General features: G+C 40.0%; 1 protein-coding gene across 6 annotated transcripts in view; it reads right to left on the reverse strand.

Moving 5' to 3' along the window:
* ARL15 (ADP ribosylation factor like GTPase 15) overlaps nt 1-23,886 on the reverse strand; it is a 429,205-nt gene that overhangs the window by 376,164 nt on the left and 29,155 nt on the right. Inside the window, exon 1 of one of the 6 annotated variants that reach the window (XM_054555003.2) lies at nt 23,282-23,873. In XM_054555003.2, coding sequence (XP_054410978.1) covers nt 23,282-23,476 — 195 coding nt within the window. In that variant the 5' untranslated portion in view covers nt 23,477-23,873. 6 annotated transcript variants of the gene reach the window in all.

Genomic DNA, 23,886 nt, shown 5'->3' on the forward strand with positions numbered 1-23,886 from the left:
TCCACAAAACTGTCTGCCTTTATGGAAGTGATTTTGAGACTCTCAAAGAACCTATTACTGAAAAACTGCCTCTTCCCTAAAAAACTGATCAAACTCCAGTTACCTATTTTCATTCCTGTTAATAACCATATTTCTACTTCATATTCTATGTCTAAAGGTTGCTAGTTTTGTTATTTCTTCTTGTTGTAGCTAATAATTATTTTCTCCTATCTCTATTAAGTAAAATAATGGCAAAGTATATTGATCCTTTTGCCAAGCAGAGCTGAGAGCCCCTTCTTGTACCCCTCATATGATCTCATTAAAATAAATACTTTTCATGTTCCAAACTTTTAAAAGTTTTATTTAATTTCTAAATTCACTTATTTTTTTCCCCACAAAAAATTTCCATTTGTCTTTCTTTCGTATTAAAAGTTTAGACAGGAAACCAGATAATGAAATTCAGTGGAATGAACAGGCACTTTAATTCTGTTTGCCGGGCACTGGCAACAAAAAGTATTTGGGAACATAATAGGCACAAAGCGAGTCACTGGGCAGTAAAACTTCTGGCTTATCTTCTCATCCAGGTTGAATTCATTTGGATGGGGTGGGAAAGTAGGATAACAATATGGCAAATTTTCCACTTTGTTGCTACCATTGGTGGGAAAATGTTAAGGCAGAGACTGCAAGCCCTGTGGCATGGTACTATATTTTAGAGTTGTTTTTTTTTTAAAGTATTAATCACAGGCTGAAGTGAATTATGCATTTATAAAAACTAGAAATGCAAAAAAGGAATTCTAATATCATTAGTGGTTTTGTAATAACACAACTGTAATTAATAATTTGCATCTTGAACCTGTACAGATAAAGCTGAAGTCAAATGGCAGTTCAAATCTCCCAGTTAACCACTGTCACCGTTAACAAATAAAAAAAGATTAGATAAAAGTAAGACACAATGAAGCAACTTTTGTTTAAAGATTTTTCTACCCCTATAGTGCAGAGAGAAAAACAAAAGGGAATCACATAATTTAAAAAGATAAGGGCTGAAGGGGAAAGGGAGCATTTTAATCATAGAGTGTAAAATAATAAGGAAGATACATGTATGTATGCTTCCTAGCCCATTATTGTCTATAACCCTATGGTTCCACGAAGAAAGGAAACAGGAAACTGGAGCAAGCCATCTAATGAACCAATGAGGCCAAAAGGGTAAAACAGCAACCCTCTCCACTTGGATGACTTCCAAAATTGCATCCATCCATCTGACAAATGATCATTGCTTACTTTGGGTGAGGCAATATTCTGAGCAACAGGGGTAGAGCAGTGAACCAAGCAGAGAGCAACCCCATCCATACAATCCCCTACTTCTAATACTGCTTTTAGGCTGCAAAAATGTATTTCCAACATGGCACCTCCAACTCACACATCCAGTTGCAAGATCATCTTCTTTGCTCCCCAAATTACTCCTTCTATGTGTCCCCTGTCTCAGTTAAAAGCATTACCATCCACTCATTTCTTCTGACCACCAAATTGTTAAGTCATGTTAAACTCCAACCTCTCCATTTTTACCTCTACCAACTCCTTCAGTATATCAAAGAATATCTGATTGCTGAACATCTACAAAGTTTCTTGACTCTGTCTCCACCTTTTCATTCCCTCTACCATTAAGGACCTAATCATCTTTTGCCTAGATTACTGCACAAGCCTCCTGAGGATTTTAGGTCTTCCCTCTGAAAGCTGCTCAATACATCCTCCATTTCAGTTGATGAAAATCATATCCTCTCTCCTCCCTAAAAAACCCCCATATGAATCCTTGACTCCTCTCTTCATTCTTCCCCACATCCACTCCATGAGGAAATTCTATTGATTCAGGCTCCAAAATACATCCATATTCTGACCGCTTGTCACCTCTCCCCCTATCACACTGGTTCAAACCAAATTCATCTCTACAATGACTATAATACCTCACTGGCCTCCCAGCTTTAATATTGCCCTAGGTTAGCCTATTCTCAAAACAGCAGCGATAGTGATCCTTTAAAAATGCAAGTTAGTCAATATGGTTCCCTACTCAAAACCCTATGAGGTACCCCCAGTCACTCAGAGTAAAAGCCAAAGTCCTTAAAAAGGCCTGAAAGCCCTAGATGATCTGGCCTCTTATTTCCTAACCTCATCTACTCTATTCTCTCAGTCACTCACCCTACTCTTTCTGCTTCCGCCATTGGCTCCTAAAAATTCCTCAAACACAGAATTGCTCCTGTCTTAGGACCTTTGCATAGGCTGTTCCTTCTGCCAGGGACATTCTTCCCTACATATCCACATGGCTAACTCCCTCACTCCTTCAAGACTTTTCTCAAATCTCACCTCCTCCATGAAGCCTACCTTGACCACTTATTTCATAATGCAACTTCCTCCTATATACTCACAACCCCTTTATCATGTGCTATTTTTTTCCCCAAAGCAATTATCTAACATACAATATGTAGTTTACTTACCATCTTTATTGTTTACTGTGTCTCTCCCCATTAGAATGTAAACTCTACAAGGGGAGAGATTTTGTCTTCTTTCAGGGTTTTATGCCAACTGCCTCAAGTACCATGCCATAGTTAAATGTTCAACACTGACTGAATGAATAGACTGATCACCCTGGTTGCAGGATCTTTGCCCCAAGGTCATCTTTTTCAAGCACAGCTCATGACATCAACTCCCTGCTGTAATTTTTTTAAATAAAAGTATAAATCAGACTTCCCCTAAAAAAAAATCCAACTCTTTTTGCTGATTCCTTTCAACATTTTTGCTTTAATATCACTTTTAATGTTCTTAGTACAATTGTTATATTTTACAAAATACTCTTTCTGGAATGTAGTGGTTGGCCTTCTGTATGACATTTTAACTCACCTAGTTTCCTTTAGAAAGTTACTGACTTCAAAAGAAAATCTTTTTGAGCACAAGTGCTGCCACTTTAAAGACTACTTACAGGACATTTTAGGGGACATAAAAACAATCTTAAATAATCATAAATATTAAAGTAAGAGCATGGTACACTTGCAAAAATTCTGCCAGAGATAAGGTTCAGCCGATGGTAACATCCATGAGCTCTATTCAGGCACTTTGCAATTGAATGTATCATAGTGATTCTTTTTAAATTGAAGAGGGACTCTGAATTATTTCAGATTTTGCATTTTTATGGTACTTTCTATCATGCCCTTTCAAATTTATATAAAAAATGTAACTATTGTAGCTAAGTTTGCCAAGAAAATTTCAATGAAACAGAAGGTTTTTATAGTCAAATTTTCTGTTTATGTTTACAAGCACATCTATTCCATATGTTTAGAAATACTTGTATTTAGACAGACATACTAAAGAAAGCCCCTTAACACATTTTATAAAACACTACAAACTGACTTTGTGTATGAGTTTTAGAATGATGGCTGACGCTTACGAAGCAGTTACTATATATCAGGTTCCATATTAAGCCTCGTTTAACCCCCACCGCAACCTGTGACGTTGGAACTATTACTATTCATATTTACAGATGAGAATGCAGGGGTTCAGAGACGTTAAGTGACTTGCCCAAAGTCACAGAACTACTAAATACATCCAGTTTTTTATTTCAGATCCCTGTTCTAAACCGCTCCATGTGAGGCTTACTGCTTTGCCTCACACTTAAAATGTATTAAAGAGAAACAGACTAACTTCATTAACTGCCAGTTGCAGCAACATCTTTTGAACCTAAGCACCTTAACTAGTCCCAGAGTCATAGCAGCCATATTTGAACAACAGAATCCCACCTCAACTGACTAGAACAAGGTTAGGAAAATCCACCTCCTTGGGAATTCAGAGTTGGAAATGAGAGCAGACCTCTCCCCGTGGCTGTACATAATAGATGGCCTTGGGACCAGCTTCTGCCTGCTTTGTAGGCAAAGTAGCAGAAAATGTCAGTTTGTTGAGAAAGAAGCAGATGTGTGGAGAAAAATCACAAAGTAGAGACAAAAATCCCAGAGTATGTCACTAAGACCTCCTGGGTTTGGTTCCAAGTCTTCCTGAGTATGGGTATGTCCCCGCTTTTGGATTTCATGAGAAATCCCAGAAACTGGAAAAATCTATTCTCTGTCTGTATTTAGTGGTTTAAGTGGGTTCCTGTTACTTCAACTAAAAGTTTGGTTATTCAGTACTCAGATCTGGGTTTATACATGGGGCTGAAAACCAAATAACCTTCACTGAGCAAAAAGAAAACAGAACATAGAAGGATTTGAAATGCTGGCATTTAGAAATATAGTCAATTAATCTAAAGAACAAAGTATCTTTAAAATAACAAAATTGTGATAGTCTCAAGACATCAGGAAAATGGTTTTATCTTGGAGAGTTAGAAGATGAAATGAACTTACAGGAAAACCATGTGAGATACTAAAACACAATGAGCAGCAGCAATAGAAGATGACCCAAAAAAAGCAAGCTTCTTGCCACCACATTACTAACAATAAAATGCACACACACGTGAGAAGCAAAAAATAATTGGCTCTATTTTCAGGCAGACAAAAAGTAATTTCCATATATTCCCTGTATCTGTGTTCAAAGATTTTAGGCAGCAGAATCATCTGGATATTTATTAAATGGTGGATTCCTGGGTCCCAACACAGAGCTACAGAATCACTCCCTGGGGATGGTGCTGTGTTTTTGTTTTTGTTTGTTTGTTTTGAGATGGGGGTCTCACTCTGTCACCCAGGCTGGAGTGCAGTGGCAGGATCTCGGCTCACTGCAACTTCTGCCTCTCAGATTCAAGCGATTCTCCTGCCTCAGCCTCCTGAGTAGCTGGGACTACAGGCGTGTGCCACCACACCCAGCTAATTTTTTGTATTTTTAGTAGTAAACACCGCGCCTGGCCGGAGCTCTGTTTTAAAGCAATGATCCTCGAAATTGTTTGTTTCAGCATCCTCTGCATTAATATTCTGAAGCTATATACTTATACTCAATTATCCATTTTTAAGTTGACATCTAGTTTGATAAGTTGCATAAGGACATAATTTCCAACTTGTTATAAATATCCAGATTTATAAATAAAACTGTTAATCATTCCCTTACATGGATAAAAAGCTCTCTAAGTATCAGAGAGATTTGAAAAACATTACTTATTTTTTTAAAAAAAGAACAAGCTCCTCTTCAGTCGTATATCTTTTTTTAATTTTTTCATGAATTCATACATCTTTTCCATATCCTCAGCAGAACTTCAATAACATATTTTTATGCTTGTAAATCTTTTACTGATCACTCTATCATGCTCCCCCACAAATGAACTGTGTACATAATTGAAATCTTACATTTTACATTTCCTGTGACCATAAGTTTTCAATATTTTTAAATTTTCTCTTATGGACTAAGTTCCTAAAATTATTACTGGTCCACAATTAATCAAAATTAATATATAATAAATGTTGACAAATCCATAATGTATAAAAAGTAAAACTTTTCAGTAATACATCTCTTAATGAGATGGATAGGTTATATTTTTATTTACACAACATAGAGGATTTTTTAATTTTTTTATTTTTAATTTTTTTTGAGACGGTGTCTTGCACTGTCGCCTGGGCTGGAGTGCAGTGGCGCAATCTTGGCTCACTGCAACCTCCACCTCCCAGGTTCAAGCGACTCTCCTGCCTCAGCCTCCTGATTAGCTAGGATTACAGATGCCTGCCACCACACCCAGCTAATTTTTTGTATTTTTAGTAAAGACAGGGTTTCACTATGTTGGCCAGGCTGGTCTCCAACACCTGACCTCATGATCCACCTGCCTCGGTCTCCCAAAGTGCTGAGATTACAGGCGTGAGCCACCACTCCCGGCCTGGGGATTGTTATTTATCACTAGGATGAGATATAGTTCAGCATCAGTTCTATTCCTATTTTTCATATATTTTAATGTAGATATAAAACATAAGAAACCTGCTCTCATAAATAAAATAGGAATAGAAGTTTAGCGACTGTGAAATCATTCAATTCTTTGGACTTCTTCCTAGTTATGTAACAAAAAATTACAATGAATTATCAATATTTTTAAAGATCAGCTGATAATTTGAGTATATTTTATTTTATTGAAAGCAAAGAACTGAAATGGTTTGTTATCTGGTAATATTACAGTCATTCACTTTCTCAACACTAACATCACATTTTGAGTTTTTCCTTTGGCTTGTGCCCTGGAGGTTTTTATTTCCAAGGCCAATGCACCAAGATTTAGGATGAGAGAGCAGCACCTTTCTCTCCTAACTGAAAATAGAGTAGTTGTGAAAGGGGAAGCGATAAAGGAGAATCCACACAAATGAACACTGATTTTCTTAGACTCCTATCACTGCTACCTACCATAACTTAGAATGCCCATGTATCCCCAGGGGCATGTGTATCCTGGTTTCGACACACTAATTGGAGCTCTGTTCATTCATGCATTCATTCCACAAACATGTATTAAGCACTTGCAACATGCCAGACACTTATCTAGGCACTGGAGATACAGCAATGAACAAAACAAGAAATCCCCTGCCCTCATCGCCCTTCTAAAGGAAGCACACAATCTGTTAGGTCTGTGTTGGGTGCTACAGCCAGCTGCCTGAGCCTCCTGTGACCTGCTCTTCTCTCTACTCCAAAGAACTGTATTCCCACTGTAGTAATTTGAAATGCCAACTAGACTGGATTAAGGAATATCTAGAAACTTGTAAGGCATTGTTTTGGAATGTGTCTGGGATGATGTTTCCAGAGGAGACTGGCACGTGAGTCTGAGTGGACTAGGTGGGGAAGATCCACCCTCAGTGTGGGCAGGCACCATCCAATCTCGTGGATGGTGGTGAAGACAGTACAGAAACAGGAAAAAGGTGAATGTGTCATTCTATCTCCAGGATCTGGAATACACTTGTCCCCTGCCTTGGAAAACAGAACTCCAGGGTCCCAGGCCTTTGGACTCCAAGGTTTACATCAGTGGCTCCCCGGGTTGCCTGGCCTTCAGCCTTGGACTGAAAGTTACATTGGCTTTCCTGGTTCTGAGACCTTGGGGACTTGAACTGAGCCACACTACCAGCATCCCATGGTCTCCAGCTTGCAGATGGCCTGTTGTGGAACTTCTCAGACTCTATAATCACATAAGCTAATTCCCCTAATAAATCCCCTCTTATATATCTAAATAGTTGTACAGTTGTCCCTCAGTATCCATAGGGAATTGGTTCCAGGACCTCCTTCAGATATCAAAATCCACAGATGCTCAAATCTAGATATAAAATGGTATCGTATTTGCATATAACCTATGCACATCCTCCTACATACTTTAAATCATCTCTAGATAACTTACAGTACCTGATACAATACAAATGCTATGTAAATAGTTACACTGTTTGGGAAATACTGTTTAGGGAATGACAAGGAAAAACGTCTATGCATGTTGGGTACGAATGCAAATTTGTTTTCAAATATTTTCAATGGTGGTTAGTTGAATTCACGGATATGGAATCTACTGACCATATATATATCCTTTTTATTCTCTCTGGAGAACTCTAATATGCTAACTTAGTCAACAGAGAGCCAGGAAGTACTTACTATGTGCCAGAACCTTAGCTAAACCCAAAGAATAGAAAGGATGCAGACTGGTCCTCCACAGTATACAATAAGCATAAAGCCTCTCATTCAGATTCACCTTATGTAATACATTAAGTCACTGTTTAAATAAGTTTATATTCTACAAAGCAAAGACCAAATCATCACCAGGGTCAAGCAGATTCTCCTCTGCATATGTAATATTAATCTATTGGCTGTGCTTAACATTTATTTATTTATTTATTTGTTTAAATTGTTTTTTTTTAAGACACAGGGCCTTTCTCTGTTGCTCCGGCTGGAATGCAGTGGTGTAATCATAACTTGGTGCAGCCTCAAACTCTTGGGCTCAAGAGATCCTTCTGTCTCAGCTTCCTGAATAGCTAGGCCTATAGGTGTGTGCCACCACTCCTGGCTTTTTTTTATTTTTTTTTAATTTTTTTTTTGAAGACTAGGTTTTGCTATGTTCCTCAGGCTGGTCTCAATCTCCTGGCCTTAAGCGATCCTCCTGCCTTGGCTTCCCAAAGTTCTGAGATTACAAGCGTGAGCCAGCATGTCCAGCCTTAAAGTTTGAAACATAATTTTGTTCCCAAACTATGGGTATGAGTAAACCACATCTTTGGCAGTGACTACATTCTAGGATAATTTTTAATCATTGACAAAACAAATTATTCTTCCTATCAAGAAAAAAGTACAGTTCTGAGGATAAAACACTACATGTTTGTCAAGAAAACAAAGTCAACCATCCATGAAAAGAAAGTGCACAAAAATGTACAATTCCTAGGGTGGAAATTTCCATCAATCAGATATACATACTCTTGGTGAAAATCAAGGGTCACCATGTCACTTAAGTTGCAAAATTCAAAGTATTTTAAGTTCCTAAGTTAAATAACCCCAAATGTTTCTTACCAAGAAAAAAAGCCTCTCCACCTAAACACATAGCTACAATTTATAATTACCAAAAGAAACCTCACAATGGCCCTTTGTAAAGGATGATCCTCATGTAGCTAAACAATTTCCCACTCCCTCTTCTGTGGTGCCTTTTAAAATTATCATTAGAACATCTACAGTCGGAAGGTAAAAATCGTTTTTTTCCATATGAAGTTAATATAGAATACATAATTAGAACTTATTTTCCACTTGTGGTAATATGCTTGCAATTATAGCCACTATTCCATACCATTAATCCCTGAAAGTAAAGGCAGCTAGCAGAGTAAGGAGACCTCTGAGACCCAGAAGAAAGCTGGCTGGACCACATGAAAGTGGAACTCTTAAATCTGCCTTCAAAAGTGCAACAGTCTAGCCACAAGAACTACCTAGCATAGAATTAACATTCTAATCCAAATGAGAGGAAAATTCTAAGGTTCCATCTTGATCAAAATATTATGATTATAAAAACATTCCAAAGTTCAGCAAACCATACTAAACTTATATAGTCCCATATCCAACCTCTAAATATGCTATAAAGATACAATAAAAAATAGATTGTGTAGTGAACAAATAAGAGATATAGTAGGCTCTAAATAGGGTACAGTCCATGAATTTGGGGTAAAGCCAGAAATTACCAGCCTCTGAAATTTAGGTTAATTATGAACTTTAAAAATCAACACCAATGATGGGATAAACTGGCACCCTGTTCTCCTGCTGAGATGCACTGAGAAGGATACAGTGTCGCCTATGGAATATTCCTGTCCAAAATGTTTAATCTTAACCTAATCACAAAGAAACAATTAGACAAATCTAAACTGAAAGAAATTCTGCAAAATAACTGGCCTGGCCTCTTCAAAAATGTCAAGGAATAAAAGACAAAAAACATTGAGAAATTATTCCAGATTAAATTCAATAAATTCATATTGAATACCTACTATCTGGATAACAGCAGTGTGTGGTGGCTAAGAATGTATCAAATTCTGCCTCAAAATCCTATCTCTACCAGGTGGAAAAGACATCTAACCATGCCATGTCCTGGTCTCCTCTCAGGAAAATGAGGCGAGTAATATTACAGCACCTTCTTCAAAAGATTATACCGAGTTCAATGAGTTCGTCTATAAAAGCCTTAGCACAGACACCGCTTAACACTTAGTAAGTGCTCAGTAAATGTCAGTGGTGATCATGACCATGATGATGGTGAAGAGCCACCAGATGCTGGGGGAGGGGAACAGAGAGACTAACATCGTCACTGTCCTCACTGTGCTTACAGTGAGATGTGAGTTAGAGAAAAATGACCAGGCAATTCTAAGACAGTGTAATAGATGCACTTTGGCTGATGAAAGACTCAGCCTCAGTTCAAAGGAGGCCGTTAGGTCTTTCTAAGCAAGGAATGCTGGCATTGGAATCCAGGTAATGACAGAGAGGCGAGGCAACTAGGGTAGGAGAGATCAAACTTGAGGACTGCTAGGATAATAAGGCAGGGGAGTGCTGTGGATTGAGTCTAGTTCCTGGCTTGGCAGCTGAATGGGCTATGGTGCCAGTCACTAAGAAAAAGGAGCCCAGGGCATGAGCAGGTTTAGGGGCAGAAAGAGAGTCGGCTGACGCTGGGTCAGACTCAACCAGAAGGGCCACTCAAGGGGACTTGTGCTGGACTCACAAAGAGGCATGTGGCAGAGAAGTCCTGATCTTGAAAGAAAAGGATACATTCTGCATTCCCCAGAATAAAACACCTAAACCAAACAGATTTTATCTTGTTCTTGCCTGGACTCTAATTTCAAAACATGGTAAAGAAAAATACAGCAGTCCTATCAATCTTATGTATTTCACAGTGTAACTATTTTACTGTAAAAATAGAAATTAGGAGGGATATTTGTGGCTCTCAATAGGTTCATTAAACCTAAAATTGTAAATTCCCCTGCCAGAAAGGTGGTATGCTAGCCAGATGTTCTCACTCTACTTGAGAACATTATTTTGCTTACTAAAGGTAAAAAAGAAAACATTTAGGTCAGGCTCAGCGGCTCATGCCTGTAATCCCAGCACTTTGGGAGACTGAGGCAGGTGGATCATGAGGTCAGGAGTTCGAGACCAGCCTGACCAACATGGTGAAACCCCGACTCTGCTAAAAATACAAAAATTAGCCAGGCATGGTGGCACACACCTGTAATCCCAGCTACTCAGGAGGCTGAGGCAAGAGAACTGCTTGAACCCGGGAGGCAGGGGTTGCAGTGAGCCCAGATTACACCACTGCACTCCAGTCTGGATGACAGAGCAAGATTCTGTCCAAAAAAAACCCTTTATAAACTCTCATTTCCTAGGTTATAAAACACATAACCCCTCACTTATACCCACCGAAATAAAACTGCCAGGAACAACTCTAACTATGTGTGCTCATGTGCCTATGGGCAAAAATATATACACTATATTTATATCATAAAGAAAACACTAGATTCAATCTTGGTCCATAGAGTCTCAATTATCAATCCAACCAGAAGCTGAAGCTGGATTTGCCACACAACACAAAACCAGTCTTGCTGCCACACTATGTGCACATTCAGTGTGTGCCTGACAATGGCTACAGGCAACACTGACTCTCTGCCTACACACTGTCTTTGAGGTACACTGCACCGTCTGTTGGCTGAATCTCAGATCAAACTGCCTTAGCTCATTTACTTGTGAAAAAGATGACTGATTGTCCCCAATATCCATTCTATATGTCCCCTTAGGAGTAGAACCCCCAAAGTCTTGGATGCTTACTAGAGTTCACCTTTCCAAGCTTCTTTGGTAGTCAGGTATCATCACGTGCCTTAAGTTCTGGCAACTGGGATGTGAGGGGAAGTGATGTCTGTGATTTCCAGATCATGCCCACAGAAGGAAACTACTTGGCCTCCACTTTCCCTTTCCCATAGAACAAACAAACATACGGGAGTGGTGAACCACCTGCAGCCTGCACATGAGCAGAAGCACTGAGGCAATGGAAGAACAACAAGCTAGAAAGAGCCTGAGCCCCTGACTCATGAGGCAAAGAGCTAGATTCCAAAGTGACTACTGGCTTAAATTTAAAATTTTATATTATTATTATTATTATTTTTATTTTTATTTTTTTTTTTGAGACGTAGTCTCACTCCATCACCCAGACTGGAGTGCAGTGGCGCAATCTTGGCTCACTGCAAGCTCTGCCTCCCGGGTTCATGCCATTCTCCTGCCTCAGCCTCCCGAGTAGCTGGGACTACAGGCACCCGCCACCACGCCTGGCTAATTTTTTTTTTTTTGTATTTTTAGTAGAGACGGGGTTTCACCATGTTAGCCAGGATGGTCTCGATCTCCTGACCTCGTGATCCGCCCACCTCGGCCTCTCAAAGAGAGACAGATTCTTGCTATGTTGCCCAGGCTGGACTTGAACTCCTGGGCTCAGCCTCCTGAGTAGCTGAGACTACTGGCACACACCATCATGCCTGGCCAGCTTGGATTTTTACATGAGAAACTTATTCTGCTTAAGCTACTATTATTTTGGTCTTTATAAAAACAGCCAAGCCAACATCTTAATTCATTTCCACTCAAATCATTAAAATGTATGATTATGCAGAATTTATGTAATTAAGGTGTGTCTCACTTTGTTTTAGAGTTTTGCATTCCTTTATAATGACTGCAGACATCTCAGCATCCCACACAGTTTACAATAAATGCTTATGCTGGACTCTCCAAGGGGCATAATAAACAGGTACAGTTAATACCACTCTTCTCCAAATGGTCATATATTAAATCTGCTCTTTAATTTGTTGCTAGAACCAGTATTTGCAGAGTGCAAGACTTCCGATCTATCTGACAAATTTTTAACCTTGGTGTTATATATGATGACAACATTCTACACCCAGCATTAGGACTAGGCTACGCTGGTTTTCTTTTTTCTCTAGAAGAGGACAGATTGTACTAAGTCCTAAGATCGTACTAAGGTGCTTATGGTAGGCAGAATAATGTCCCCCATAGAGTCAATTACCATCACAACCCCAACACGTTCATTTCCTAATCCCAGCAAACTGTGAATATGTTATCTTACATGGCAAAAGGAACTTTGCAGATATGATTAAGGATCATGAGATGGGGAGATTCTTCTGGATTATTCATGTAGGCCCAACTTCATCACAAGCGTCCTTATAAAGAGGGAGACATGAGTGTCAGAGTCATAGAGGAGATGTGATAATGGAAGCAAAAGCTAGAAGTATGCCATTGCCAGAAGGGGCCATGAGCTGAGGAATACAGATAGCTGCTAGAAGCACAAAGGGGCAAAAAATAGATTCCTACCCAGAACGTCCAGAAAGAACACAGCTCTGCCAACACCTTGATTTTAACCCAGTGAAACCCACTTCAGGCTTCTGACCTCCAGAATTACAAGAGAATCTATGTTGTTTTAAGCTACAAAGTTTGTGATAATTTGTTACAGCATCCATAGGAAATACAGTGTCCTTACATGTAGCACTGTATATTGTAATAACCCAATTGAATTAGGGTAGGATTTGTCCAGACCTAAAGAGCTAAATGAAAATAAGCAATTTTAATAATATATAATCTTATTAATAATATTGTTACTAATATTATCAGTAGTAATACCAATAATAACATACAATTGTTTTGCCTTTTTACTGTAATCACAAAGGTAGCTCTCCCTGCCTCCCTCCCCCCACAAAAAAGAAGTCACAGAAATTGAATATAAGTAGGTACAAGCAAATCTTGTAACTAGATAAAAGGATGATTTCTACCCACTAGCAAATGACTCTTCATCTCAAGATGAAACTGAATGCCATTTTTACTGTTGTTTTGAAGGATGAATGCTTTCTCTGCTAGTAAAATGCATTCAATAATTTCTGCAAAGGCCAAAGAAGAATTTAAAGAGTTTTTAAAGCTCTTCTTGATAACCAAAATCTGTAACCATGCAGGATATTCTCCTGGTATTATTTAGTTCAAATCTCCATCACTTCTTTCAGTTTTAGTTCACGCAGCTGTTGGGTACAGAAAACCAAACAGTCACCCCTGTGGCTTCTGTGTGCTTCAAATAGTACCATTCCTGGAGAAAGGCAAGATTTACTGGCCCTAGCTTCATTCATCTGGGCCGTTCAATGTTGGCCAAAAGGGTCCACAACCCACAGGAAGGTCACTAGAAGCTAAAATTATCACTGCTCCCTTAACCTGCTTCTTGTCAGCACCAGCTAATTGCCCACCATTGTGCTTCTGGCTCCATGATGGTTGTATTATAGTTCCCAACTCAGAGACGTCTCAGCGCAACACCTTTGGAAAATGCTTACCCTGACATTCCTAAGAGCATTCCAAAGCAATGCCCTTGTGTGCCTCTCTGGCCTGGAGCTCATCCACGCCTGACGGTAGAAGGTTCACTTCAAGATCACATTCTTAAGCATGGCCTGTTTTCATTGCCAGGATTTCATAAAATCATAGAACCACAATTGTACTATAAACTCTTGGCCTAAATTTAAGTCCCCTCCTTCCTCCTGAACAGAACCAAATGAATGTTGCTTAAGACCCAAAACAGATCCATATAACAGGACTCCTTTTGTTTCAGAAACTAAATTACTTCTTTGTGATACATCCCTACATTACATTAGGAGAATAACACTATCTCCTGTGCTGTACTCATAGGAAGTAGAGAGTTATCTCCTTGGAGCAGATGCTTGGTTTTAAAGATTGTTTTGTTTGTTTGTTTTTTATCTGCTTCCCTCTGTCTCAATTTATTCTGGGCTTTGGAAGCCTTCATATCTCCACCACTGATAATGTCTAAGTTTTTCTACCTATACCTTAAGTTTCCTGCCACATCTTCCTGAGTTAAGGCCCTTTAAATAAGCATCACTGCTTTTCAGGGTCTGGAGAAAGGTCTGTCTACTCCAAACCTCAGTGGGAAAGGTGGACGGCATGCACTGGATATCCTTTGCTGTCTCCGAGTAATGATCTTTATTAAACCTTTTAACGGAGGCATACATTCACCTGTATATCACACACTTAACCTAGGAAGCTTTCAGTGTCTCTGTCCTATATATGTTCCAATTTGGTCTTGCTCACTTCAGATATGGATTCCTAATATGTAAAATATAAGGCTTTTTGCTCCTTAACTTCTAAGTATTTTAACTCGCTGCTATTTGGCAGTAACATTAAAAGCACCTAAAAAACAACTCAGCTCAACAATCTAACACTATTTCTCATCCCATAAGCTAACCCATAATCTTTTTAGGTTTCCTCTTCTACTTTTTGTTTTACTCATAACTCAGCATTTCTTTCCAACAGGAGCTAATAAGAGTTTGTTTTTGTTTTTTTCCGGTTTATGTTATCTGTAATTTACAAGAATTTTTTTTTTTCTCCTCCCTGTGTTAATCTGCCAAAACAAAATACCTTAGACCGGGTGGCTTAAACAACAGAAATTTATTTTCTCACAGGTCTAGAGCCTGTAAGTCCCAGATCAGGGTGCCGGCATGGTCAGTTTCTGTTGAGGGATCTCTTCCTGGCTTAAAGATGGCCACCTTCCTATGTCCTCACACGGCAGACAGAGAGAGAGAGAAAGCAAGCCCTTCGGCGTCTCTTATAAGAGTGCTAATCCCATCAGGAGGGCCCCACCCTCATGACCTCACCTAAACCTAATTATCTCCCAAAGGCCCCATCCCCAAACATCATCACATTCAGAGTCAGGGCTTCAACATATGAATTTTGTGTGGGACACAATTGAGATTGTCACACTCTCTCCTTTTAGGGCCGATTTTTATCTGCCTTGGAATGAATCCATGACCAGCCTTTCTTCATTAAATAAGCAGGGACAGAAACTGAACACCTGTTAGGTCTCAGGCCCAGGCTCAGTGCTAGGTATTCAAAGAGGAATACATACAATTTCTGATATCAGCAGTTCCAATATTCCCAAATTCTAGATGGAAATACCTTATTGTGCTGGCTTACTGCGGCAGCCATGGAAATATGCCAGTCAGAGCTCCCTTTCTGGAGAAGCACAACTAACTGACGGCCTCTTGCTGCCACAGCTTCAGGTCTACCATGGCATTCGTGCAGAAATTGTGTTTCTACTGGGCTGCCAGCCAGCGCCCAAGTGTGCAGAGGTACTGGAATCACTGCTGTTGTTGCCCAGTGCGAAACTCCAGCAACAGGCAACTTTGCTTAGGGAAGCCCCATCCATCCAGCCAAGACTTCTCAGGAATACACAGCATTGTAAAATTCTTCCCCATCCCTCCTTCCTTCCCACTCTTCCTTCACAGATGTCAGACCTACAGCATGGTCTGAAGGCTCTCTCTACCTTTTGTGGTTTCCTCTCTCTTTCCACTTCATAGACATTCCCCAGCTTGCATGCAAATCCCAACTTGGCAACTGCTTCTCAGAGGATCTGGGAAAACAGACTCAGGAATTAACTTCACATAAAATAACTAAAAAACATGTTTAGCTTTCAAGTAACCTATTCATCTAACTGGGGACAGATACTCACCTGAGACAGCTAAAACCAAAGGTGATAGAAGAAATAAAGAAAATCTGCTTTTTCTTACATTCGAACAAAGGCAAAACAGAAAATTATTCTCACTATAACTTAATATAATTGGACATACAGCTATGGAGCATTTGCCAAGTGCCAGATGTTGTGCAAGGTATTGTAAAGGCTATAAAGATAAACACAAGATAGACTCCCTGCCCTCAAGGAACTTACAAGCTGCACTCCTATCTTTTACTCAGAATTTTTACATCATTCATTTTAAGCAAATTCCTTAAGCATTTTGTGCACACATACACATGGTTCTTCTGTACAAAGCAGATAAGTAAACAAGATTACTTCATGTAAATATTTTTAAGTCCTTACTTAGAAAATAATTTGGTCTTTAAAAGTAAGTATCACTATATTTCCCATCTAAAGTCTCCAAATCTCCACCCTAGTCCTCTAAAGGGAAAATGTCAAGACATTTTATCACTTAATCTGATTAGAAAAGTCCTTCATGCTCATCTACATAGATACATCTCCAAAATCCCAAGTTAAGAAATGAGCTCAAGGCATTTGGGTCAACTGACACAGGCTGGTGGAAAAAAAAAAAAACCTCAAACATCTTAAAATATTCATTTTTGTTGTTGTTGTATTGTGAAATATCTACATACAAAAAGTATATAAAGTAAATATGTAGTTTAAAGAATAACATAAAAAAAACTGTGCACTCACCATTCAAGTTAAAACTCAGAATATTACTATAACTTTTTTTTTTTTTGAGACCAAGTTTCGCTCTTGTCACCCAGGCTGGAGTGCAGTGGTACGATCTCAGCTCACTGCAACCTCCACCTCCTGGGTTCAAGTGATTCTCCTGCCTCAGCCTCCCAAGTAGCTGGGATTACAGGCACCCGCCACCATGCCCAGCTAATTTTTGTATTTTTGATAGAGACAGGGTTTCACCACATTGTCCAGGCTGGTCTCAAACTCCTGACCTCAGGTGATCTACCCTAAGTGCTGGGATTACAGGCGTGAGCCACCGGGCCTGGCCTACTATAACTTTTAAAGCACTTTTTCTTCCCTCCACTGCTTTAGAACAGTTTCTCAACCTCACGCTATTGACATTTTGGGCAGATAATTCTTAACCAGAACATTTTGGATGCTTAGCAACACCCCTGGCCTCAACCCGTAAGATGACAGTAGCATAGCACCACCATCACCACCAGTTGTGACAACCAGAAATGTCTCCAAACACTTCCATATACTCCCTGGAGGGCAAAGTCACCCCTTGTTGAGAACTACTGCCCTAGAGGTAATCATAGTATGAATTTTTGCTTTTATTTATAGTATATCAACATATGTAACCCTAAAACAATGTATTGCTTAGTTCTACTGTATTTTTTTTTTTTTCTTTTTTTTTTCTTTTATTATTATTATCATTATTATACTTTAGGTTTTATGGTACATGTGCGCAATGTGCAGGTAAGTTACATATGTATACATGTGCCATGCTGGTGCGCTGCACCCACCAACTTGTCATCTAGCATTAGGTATATCTCCCAATGCTATCCCTCCCCCCTCCCCCCACCCCACAACAGTCCCCGAAGTGTGATGTTCCCCTTCCTGTGTCCATGTGTTCTCATTGTTCAATTCCCACCTATGAGTGAGAATATGCGGTGTTTGGTTTTTTGTTCTTGCGATAGTTTACTGAGAATGATGATTTCCAATTTCATCCATGTCCCTACAAAGGACGTGAACTCATCATTTTTTATGGCTGCATAGTATTCCATGGTGTATATGTGCCACATTTTCTTAATCCAGTCTATCATTGTTGGACATTTGGGTTGGTTCCAAGTCTTTGCTATTGTGAATAATGCCGCAATAAACATACGTGTGCATGTGTCTTTATAGCAGCATGATTTATAGTCCTTTGGGTATATACCCAGTAATGGGATGGCTGGGTCGAATGGAATTTCTAGTTCTAGATCCCTGAGGAATCGCCACACTGACTTCCACAAGGGTTGAACTAGTTTACAGTCCCACCAACAGTGTAAAAGTGTTCCTATTTCTCCACATCCTCTCCAGCACCTGTTGTTTCCTGACTTTTTAATGATTGCCATTCTAACTGGTGTGAGATGGTATCTCATTGTGGTTTTGATTTGCATTTCTCTGATGGCCAGTGATGGTGAGCATTTTTTCATGTGGTTTTTGGCTGCATAAATGTCTTCTTTTGAGAAGTGTCTGTTCATGTCCTTCGCCCACTTTTTGATGGGGTTGTTTGTTTTTTTCTTGTAAATTTGTTGGAGTTCATTGTAGATTCTGGATATTAGCCCTTTGTCAGATGAGTAGGTTGCGAAAATTTTCTCCCATTTTGTAGGTTGCCTGTTCACTCTGATGGTAGTTTCCTTTGCTGTGCAGAAGCTCTTTAGTTTAATTAGATCCCATTTGTCAAGTTTGGCTTTTGTTGCCATTGCTTTTGGTGTTTTAGACATGAAGTCCTTGCCCATGCCTATGTCCTGAATGGTAATGCCTAGGTTTTCTTCTAGGGTTTTTATGGTTTTAGGTCTAACATTTAAGTCTTTAATCCATCTTGAATTGATTTTTGTATAAGGTGTAAGGAAGGGATCCAGTTTCAGCTTTCTACATATGGCTAGCCAGTTTTCCCAACACCATTTATTAAATAGGGAATCCTTTCCCCATTTCTTGTTTTTGTCAGGTTTGTCAAAGATCAGATACTTGTAGATATGTGGCATTATTTCTGACGGCTCTGTTCTGTTCCATTGATCTATATCTCTGTTTTGGTACCAGTACCATGCTGTTTTGGTTACTGTAGCCTTGTAGTATAGTTTGAAGTCAGGTAGTGTGATGCCTCCAGCTTTGTTCTTTTGGCTTAGGATTGACTTGGCGATGCGGGCTCTTTTTTGGTTCCATATGAACTTTAAAGTAGTTTTTTCCAATTCTGTGAAGAAAGTCATTGGTAGCTTGATGGGGATGGCATTGAATCTGTAAATTACCTTGGGAAGGATGGCCATTTTCATGATATTGATTCTTCCTACCCATGAGCATGGAATGTTCTTCCATTTGTTTGTATCCTCTTTTATTTCCTTGAGCAGTGGTTTGTAGTTCTCCTTGAAGAGGTCTTTCACATCCCTTGTAAGTTGGATTCCTAGGTATTTTATTCTCTTTGAAGCAATTGTGAATGGGAGTTCACTCATGATTTGGCTCTCTGTTTGTCTGTTATTGATGTATAAGAATGCTTGTGATTTTTGCACATTGATTTTGTATCCTGAGACTTTGCTGAAGTTGCTTATCAGCTTAAGCAGATTTTGGGCTGAGACAATGGGGTTTTCTAGATATACTATCATGTCATCTGCAAACAAGGACAATTTGACTTCCTCTTTTCCTAACTGAATACCCTTGATTTCCTTCTCCTGCCTAATTGCCCTGGCCAGAACTTCCAACACTATGTTGAATAGAAGTGGCGAGAGAGGGCATCCCTGTCTTGTGCCAGTTTTCAAAGGGAATGCTTCCAGTTTTTGCCCATTCAGTACGATATTGGCTGTGGGTTTGTCATAAATAGCTCTTATTATTTTGAGATACGTCCCATCAATTCCTAATTTATTGAGAGTTTTTAGCACGAAGGGTTGTTGAATTTTGTCAAAGGCCTTTTCTGCATCTATTGAGATAATCATGTGGTTTTTGTCTTTGGTTCTGTTTATATGCTGGATTACATTTATTGATTTGCGTATATTGAACCAGCCTTGCATCCCAGGGATGAAGCCCACTTGATCATGGTGGATAAGCTTTTTGATGTGCTGCTGGATTCTGTTTGCCAGTATCTTATTGAGGATTTTTGCATCAATGTTCATCAAGGATATTGGTCTAAAATTCTCTTTTTTTGTTGTGTCTCTGCCAGGCTTTGGTATCAGGATGATGCTGGCCTCATAAAATGAGTTAGGGAGGATTCCCTCTTTTTCTATTGATTGGAATAGTTTCAGAAGGAATGGTACCAGCTCCTCCTTGTACCTCTGGTAGAATTCGGCTGTGAACCCATCTGGTCCTGGACTTTTTTTGGTTGGTAAGCTATTGATTATTGCCACAATTTCAGCTCCTGTTATTGGTCTATTCAGAGATTCAACTTCTTCCGGGTTTAGTCTTGGGAGGGTGTATGTGTTGAGGAATTTATCCATTTCTTCTAGATTTTCTAGTTTATTTGCATAGAGGTGTTTGTAATATTCTCTGATGGTAGTTTGTATTTCTGTGGGATCGGTGGTGATATCCCCTTTATCATTTTTTATTGCATCTATTTGATTCTTCTCTCTTTTTTTCTTTATTAATCTTGCTAGCGGTCTATCAATTTTGTTGATCCTTTCAAAAAACCAGCTCCTGGATTCATTTATTTTTTGAAGGGTTTTTTGTGTCTCTATTTCCTTCAGTTCTGCTCTGATTTTAGTTATTTCTTGCCTTCTGCTAGCTTTTGAATGTGTTTGCTCTTGCTTTTCTAGTTCTTTTAATTGTGATGTTAGGGTGTCAATTTTGGATCTTTCCTGCTTTCTCTTGTGGGCATTTAGTGCTATAAATTTCCCTCTACACACTGCTTTGAATGCATCCCAGAGATTCTGGTATGTTGTGTCTTGGTTCTTGTTGGTTTCAAAGAACATCTTTATTTCTGCCTTCATTTCGTTATGTACCCAGTAGTCATTCAGGAGCAGGTTGTTCAGTTTCCACGTAGTTGAGCGGTTTTGAGTGAGATTCTTAATCCTGAGTTCTAGCTTGATTGCACTGTGAACTGAGAGACAGTTTGTTACAATTTCTGTTCTTTTACATTTATTGAGGAGAGCTTTACTTCCAAGTATATGGTCAATTTTGGAATAGGTGTGGTGTGGTGCTGAAAAAAATGTATATTCTGTTGATTTGGGGTGGAGAGTTCTGTAGATGTCTATTAGGTCCGCTTGGTGCAGAGCTGAGTTCAATTCCTGGGTATCCTTGTTGACTTTCTGTCTCGTTGATCTGTCTAATGTTGACAGTGGGGTGTTAAAGTCTCCCATTATTAATGTGTGGGAGTCTAAGTCTCTTTGTAGGTCACTCAGGACTTGCTTTATGAATCTGGGTGCTCCTGTATTGGGTGCATATATATTTAGGATAGTTAGCTCTTCTTGTTGAATTAATCCCTTTACCATTATGTAATGGCCTTCTTTGTCTCTTTTGATCTTTGTTGGTTTAAAGTCTGTTTTATCAGAGACTAGGATTGCAACCCCTGCCTTTTTTTGTTTTCCATTTGCTTGGTAGATCTTCCTCCATCCTTTTATTTTGAGCCTATGTGTGTCTCTGCACGTGAGATGGGTTTCCTGAATACAGCACACTGATGGGTCTTGAGTCTTTATCCAATTTGCCAGTCTGTGTCTTTTAATTGGAGCATTTAGTCCATTTACATTTAAAGTTAATATTGTTATGTGTGAATCTGATCCTGTCATTATGATGTTAGCTGGATATTTTTCTCATTAGTTGATGCAGTCTCTTCCTAGTCTCGATGGTCTTTACATTTCGGTATGATTTTGCAGTGGCTGGTACCGGTTGTGCCTTTCCATGTTTAGCGCTTCCTTCAGGAGCTCTTTTAGGGCAGGCCTGGTGGTGACAAAATCTCTCAGCATTTGCTTGTCTGTAAAGTATTTTATTTCTCCTTCACTTATGAAGCTTAGTTTGGCAGGATATGAAATTCTGGGTTGAAAATTCTTTTCTTTAAGAATGTTGAATATTGGCCCCCACTCTCTTCTGGCTTGTAGGGTTTCTGCCGAGAGATCCGCTGTTAGTCTGATGGGCTTCCCTTTGATGGTAACCCGACCTTTCTCTCTGGCTGCCCTTAACATTTTTTCCTTCATTTCAACTTTGGTGAATCTGACAATTATGTGTCTTGGAGTTGCTCTTCTTGAGGAGTATCTTTGTGGCGTTCTCTGTATTTCCTGAATCTGAATGTTGGCCTGCCTTGCTAGATTGGGGAAGTTCTCCTGGATAATATCCTGCAGAGTGTTTTCCAACTTGTTTCCATTCTCCCCGTCACTTTCAGGTACACCAATCAGACGTAGATTTGGTCTTTTCACATAGTCCCACATTTCTTGTAGGCTTTGCTCGTTTCTTTTTATTCTTTTTTCTCTAAACTTCCCTTCTCGCTTCATTTCATTCATTTCATCTTCCAGGGCTGATACCCTTTCTTCCATTTGATCGCATCGGCTCCTGAGGCTTCTGCATTCTTCACGTAGTTCTCGAGCCTTGGTTTTCAGCTCCATCAGCTCCTTTAAGCACTTCTCTGTATTGGTTATTCTAGTTATACATTCTTCTAAATTTTTTTCAAAGTTTTCAACTTCTTTGCCTTTGGTTTGAATATCCTCCCGTAGCTCAGAGTAATTTGATCGTCTGAAGCCTTCTTCTCTCAGCTCGTCAAAGTCATTCTCCGTCCAGCTTTGTTCCGTTGCTGGTGAGGAACTGCGTTCCTTTGGAGGAGGAGAGGTACTCTGGTTTTTAGAGTTTCCAGTTTTTCTGCTCTGTTTTTTCCCCATCTTTGTGGTTTTATCTACTTTTGGTCTTTGATGATGGTGATGTACAGATGGGTTTTTGGTGTGGATGTCCTTTCTGTTAGTTTTCCTTCTAACAGACAGAACCCTCAGCTGCAGGTCTGTTGGAGTACCTGGCCGGCCGTGTGAGGTGTCAGTCTGCCCCTGCTGGGGGGTGCCTCCCAGTTAGGCTGCTCGGGGGTCAGGGGTCAGGAACCCACTTGAGGAGGCAGTCAGCCGGTTCTCAGATCTCCAGCTGCGTGCTGGGAGAACCACTGCTCTCCTCACAGCTGTCAGACAGGGACATTTAAGTCTGCAAAGGTTACTGCTGTCTTTTTGTTTGTCCGTGCCCTGCCCCCAGAGGTGGAGCCTACAGAGGCAGGCAGGCCTCCTTGAGCTGTGGTGGGCTCCACCCAGTTCAAGCTTCCAGGCTGCTTTGTTTACCTAAGCGAGCCTGGGCAATGGCGGGCGCCCCTCCCCCAGCCTCGCTGCCGACTTGCTGTTTGATCTCAGACTGCTGTGCTAGCAATCAGGGAGACTCCGTGGGCGTAGGACCCTCTGAGCCAGGTGCGGGCTATACTCTCCTGGGGCACCGGTTCCTAAGCCCGTCGGAAAAGCACAGTATTCGGGTGGGAGTGGCCCGATTTTCCAGGTGCCGTCTGTCACCCCTGGAAAGGGAACTCCCTGACCCCTTGCGCTTCCCGAGTGAGGCAATGCCTCGCCGCTGCTTCGGCTGGCGGACAGTGCGCTCACCCACTGACCTGCGCCCACTGTCTGGCACTCCCTAGTGAGATGAACACGGTACCTCAGATGGAAATGCAGAAATCACCCGTCTTCTGCGTCGCTCGCGCTGGGAGCTGTAGACCGGAGCTGTTCCTATTCGGCCATCTTGGCTCCTCCCCCCAGTTCTACTGTATTTGAACTTCACAGAAATGAAATTGTACTCCATGTATTTTCCCGTGACTTGTTTCTTACATTCAACATTGTTTGTGAGATACATCCACGGTGTATTATTACAAGCTGTAATTCATACAATCATTTTTTCATATATTTTTGCTGCTGTATTGTAATCCGTTCAATTAAAACTCCATAATTGTTTAATCCAATCTATTATTGACGGACATTCATATTGCATCTAACATTTTGCTTTTATGAATATTTCTACTAGGAACCTTTCCTACACAGGTCTTCTGGTAATTACACAACAATTTCTCTGAGCTATATACCTAGGAGTAGAATTGCTCAGTCACAAGATATGCTCATGTTCAGCTTTATTACTTTCTAAAGTGGTTGCATACATTTATATCCCCATCAGCAGTAGAGGATAATTGCCATCACTCCACATGATTTCCAACACTAGGGTCTTCACTTATTTTTCACAACATGTGGTACCACAAAAATATACATTGC

Source organism: Pongo abelii, chromosome 4 (genome assembly GCF_028885655.2).
Source record: "Pongo abelii isolate AG06213 chromosome 4, NHGRI_mPonAbe1-v2.0_pri, whole genome shotgun sequence".
NCBI classification, from domain to species: Eukaryota; Metazoa; Chordata; class Mammalia; order Primates; family Hominidae; genus Pongo; species Pongo abelii.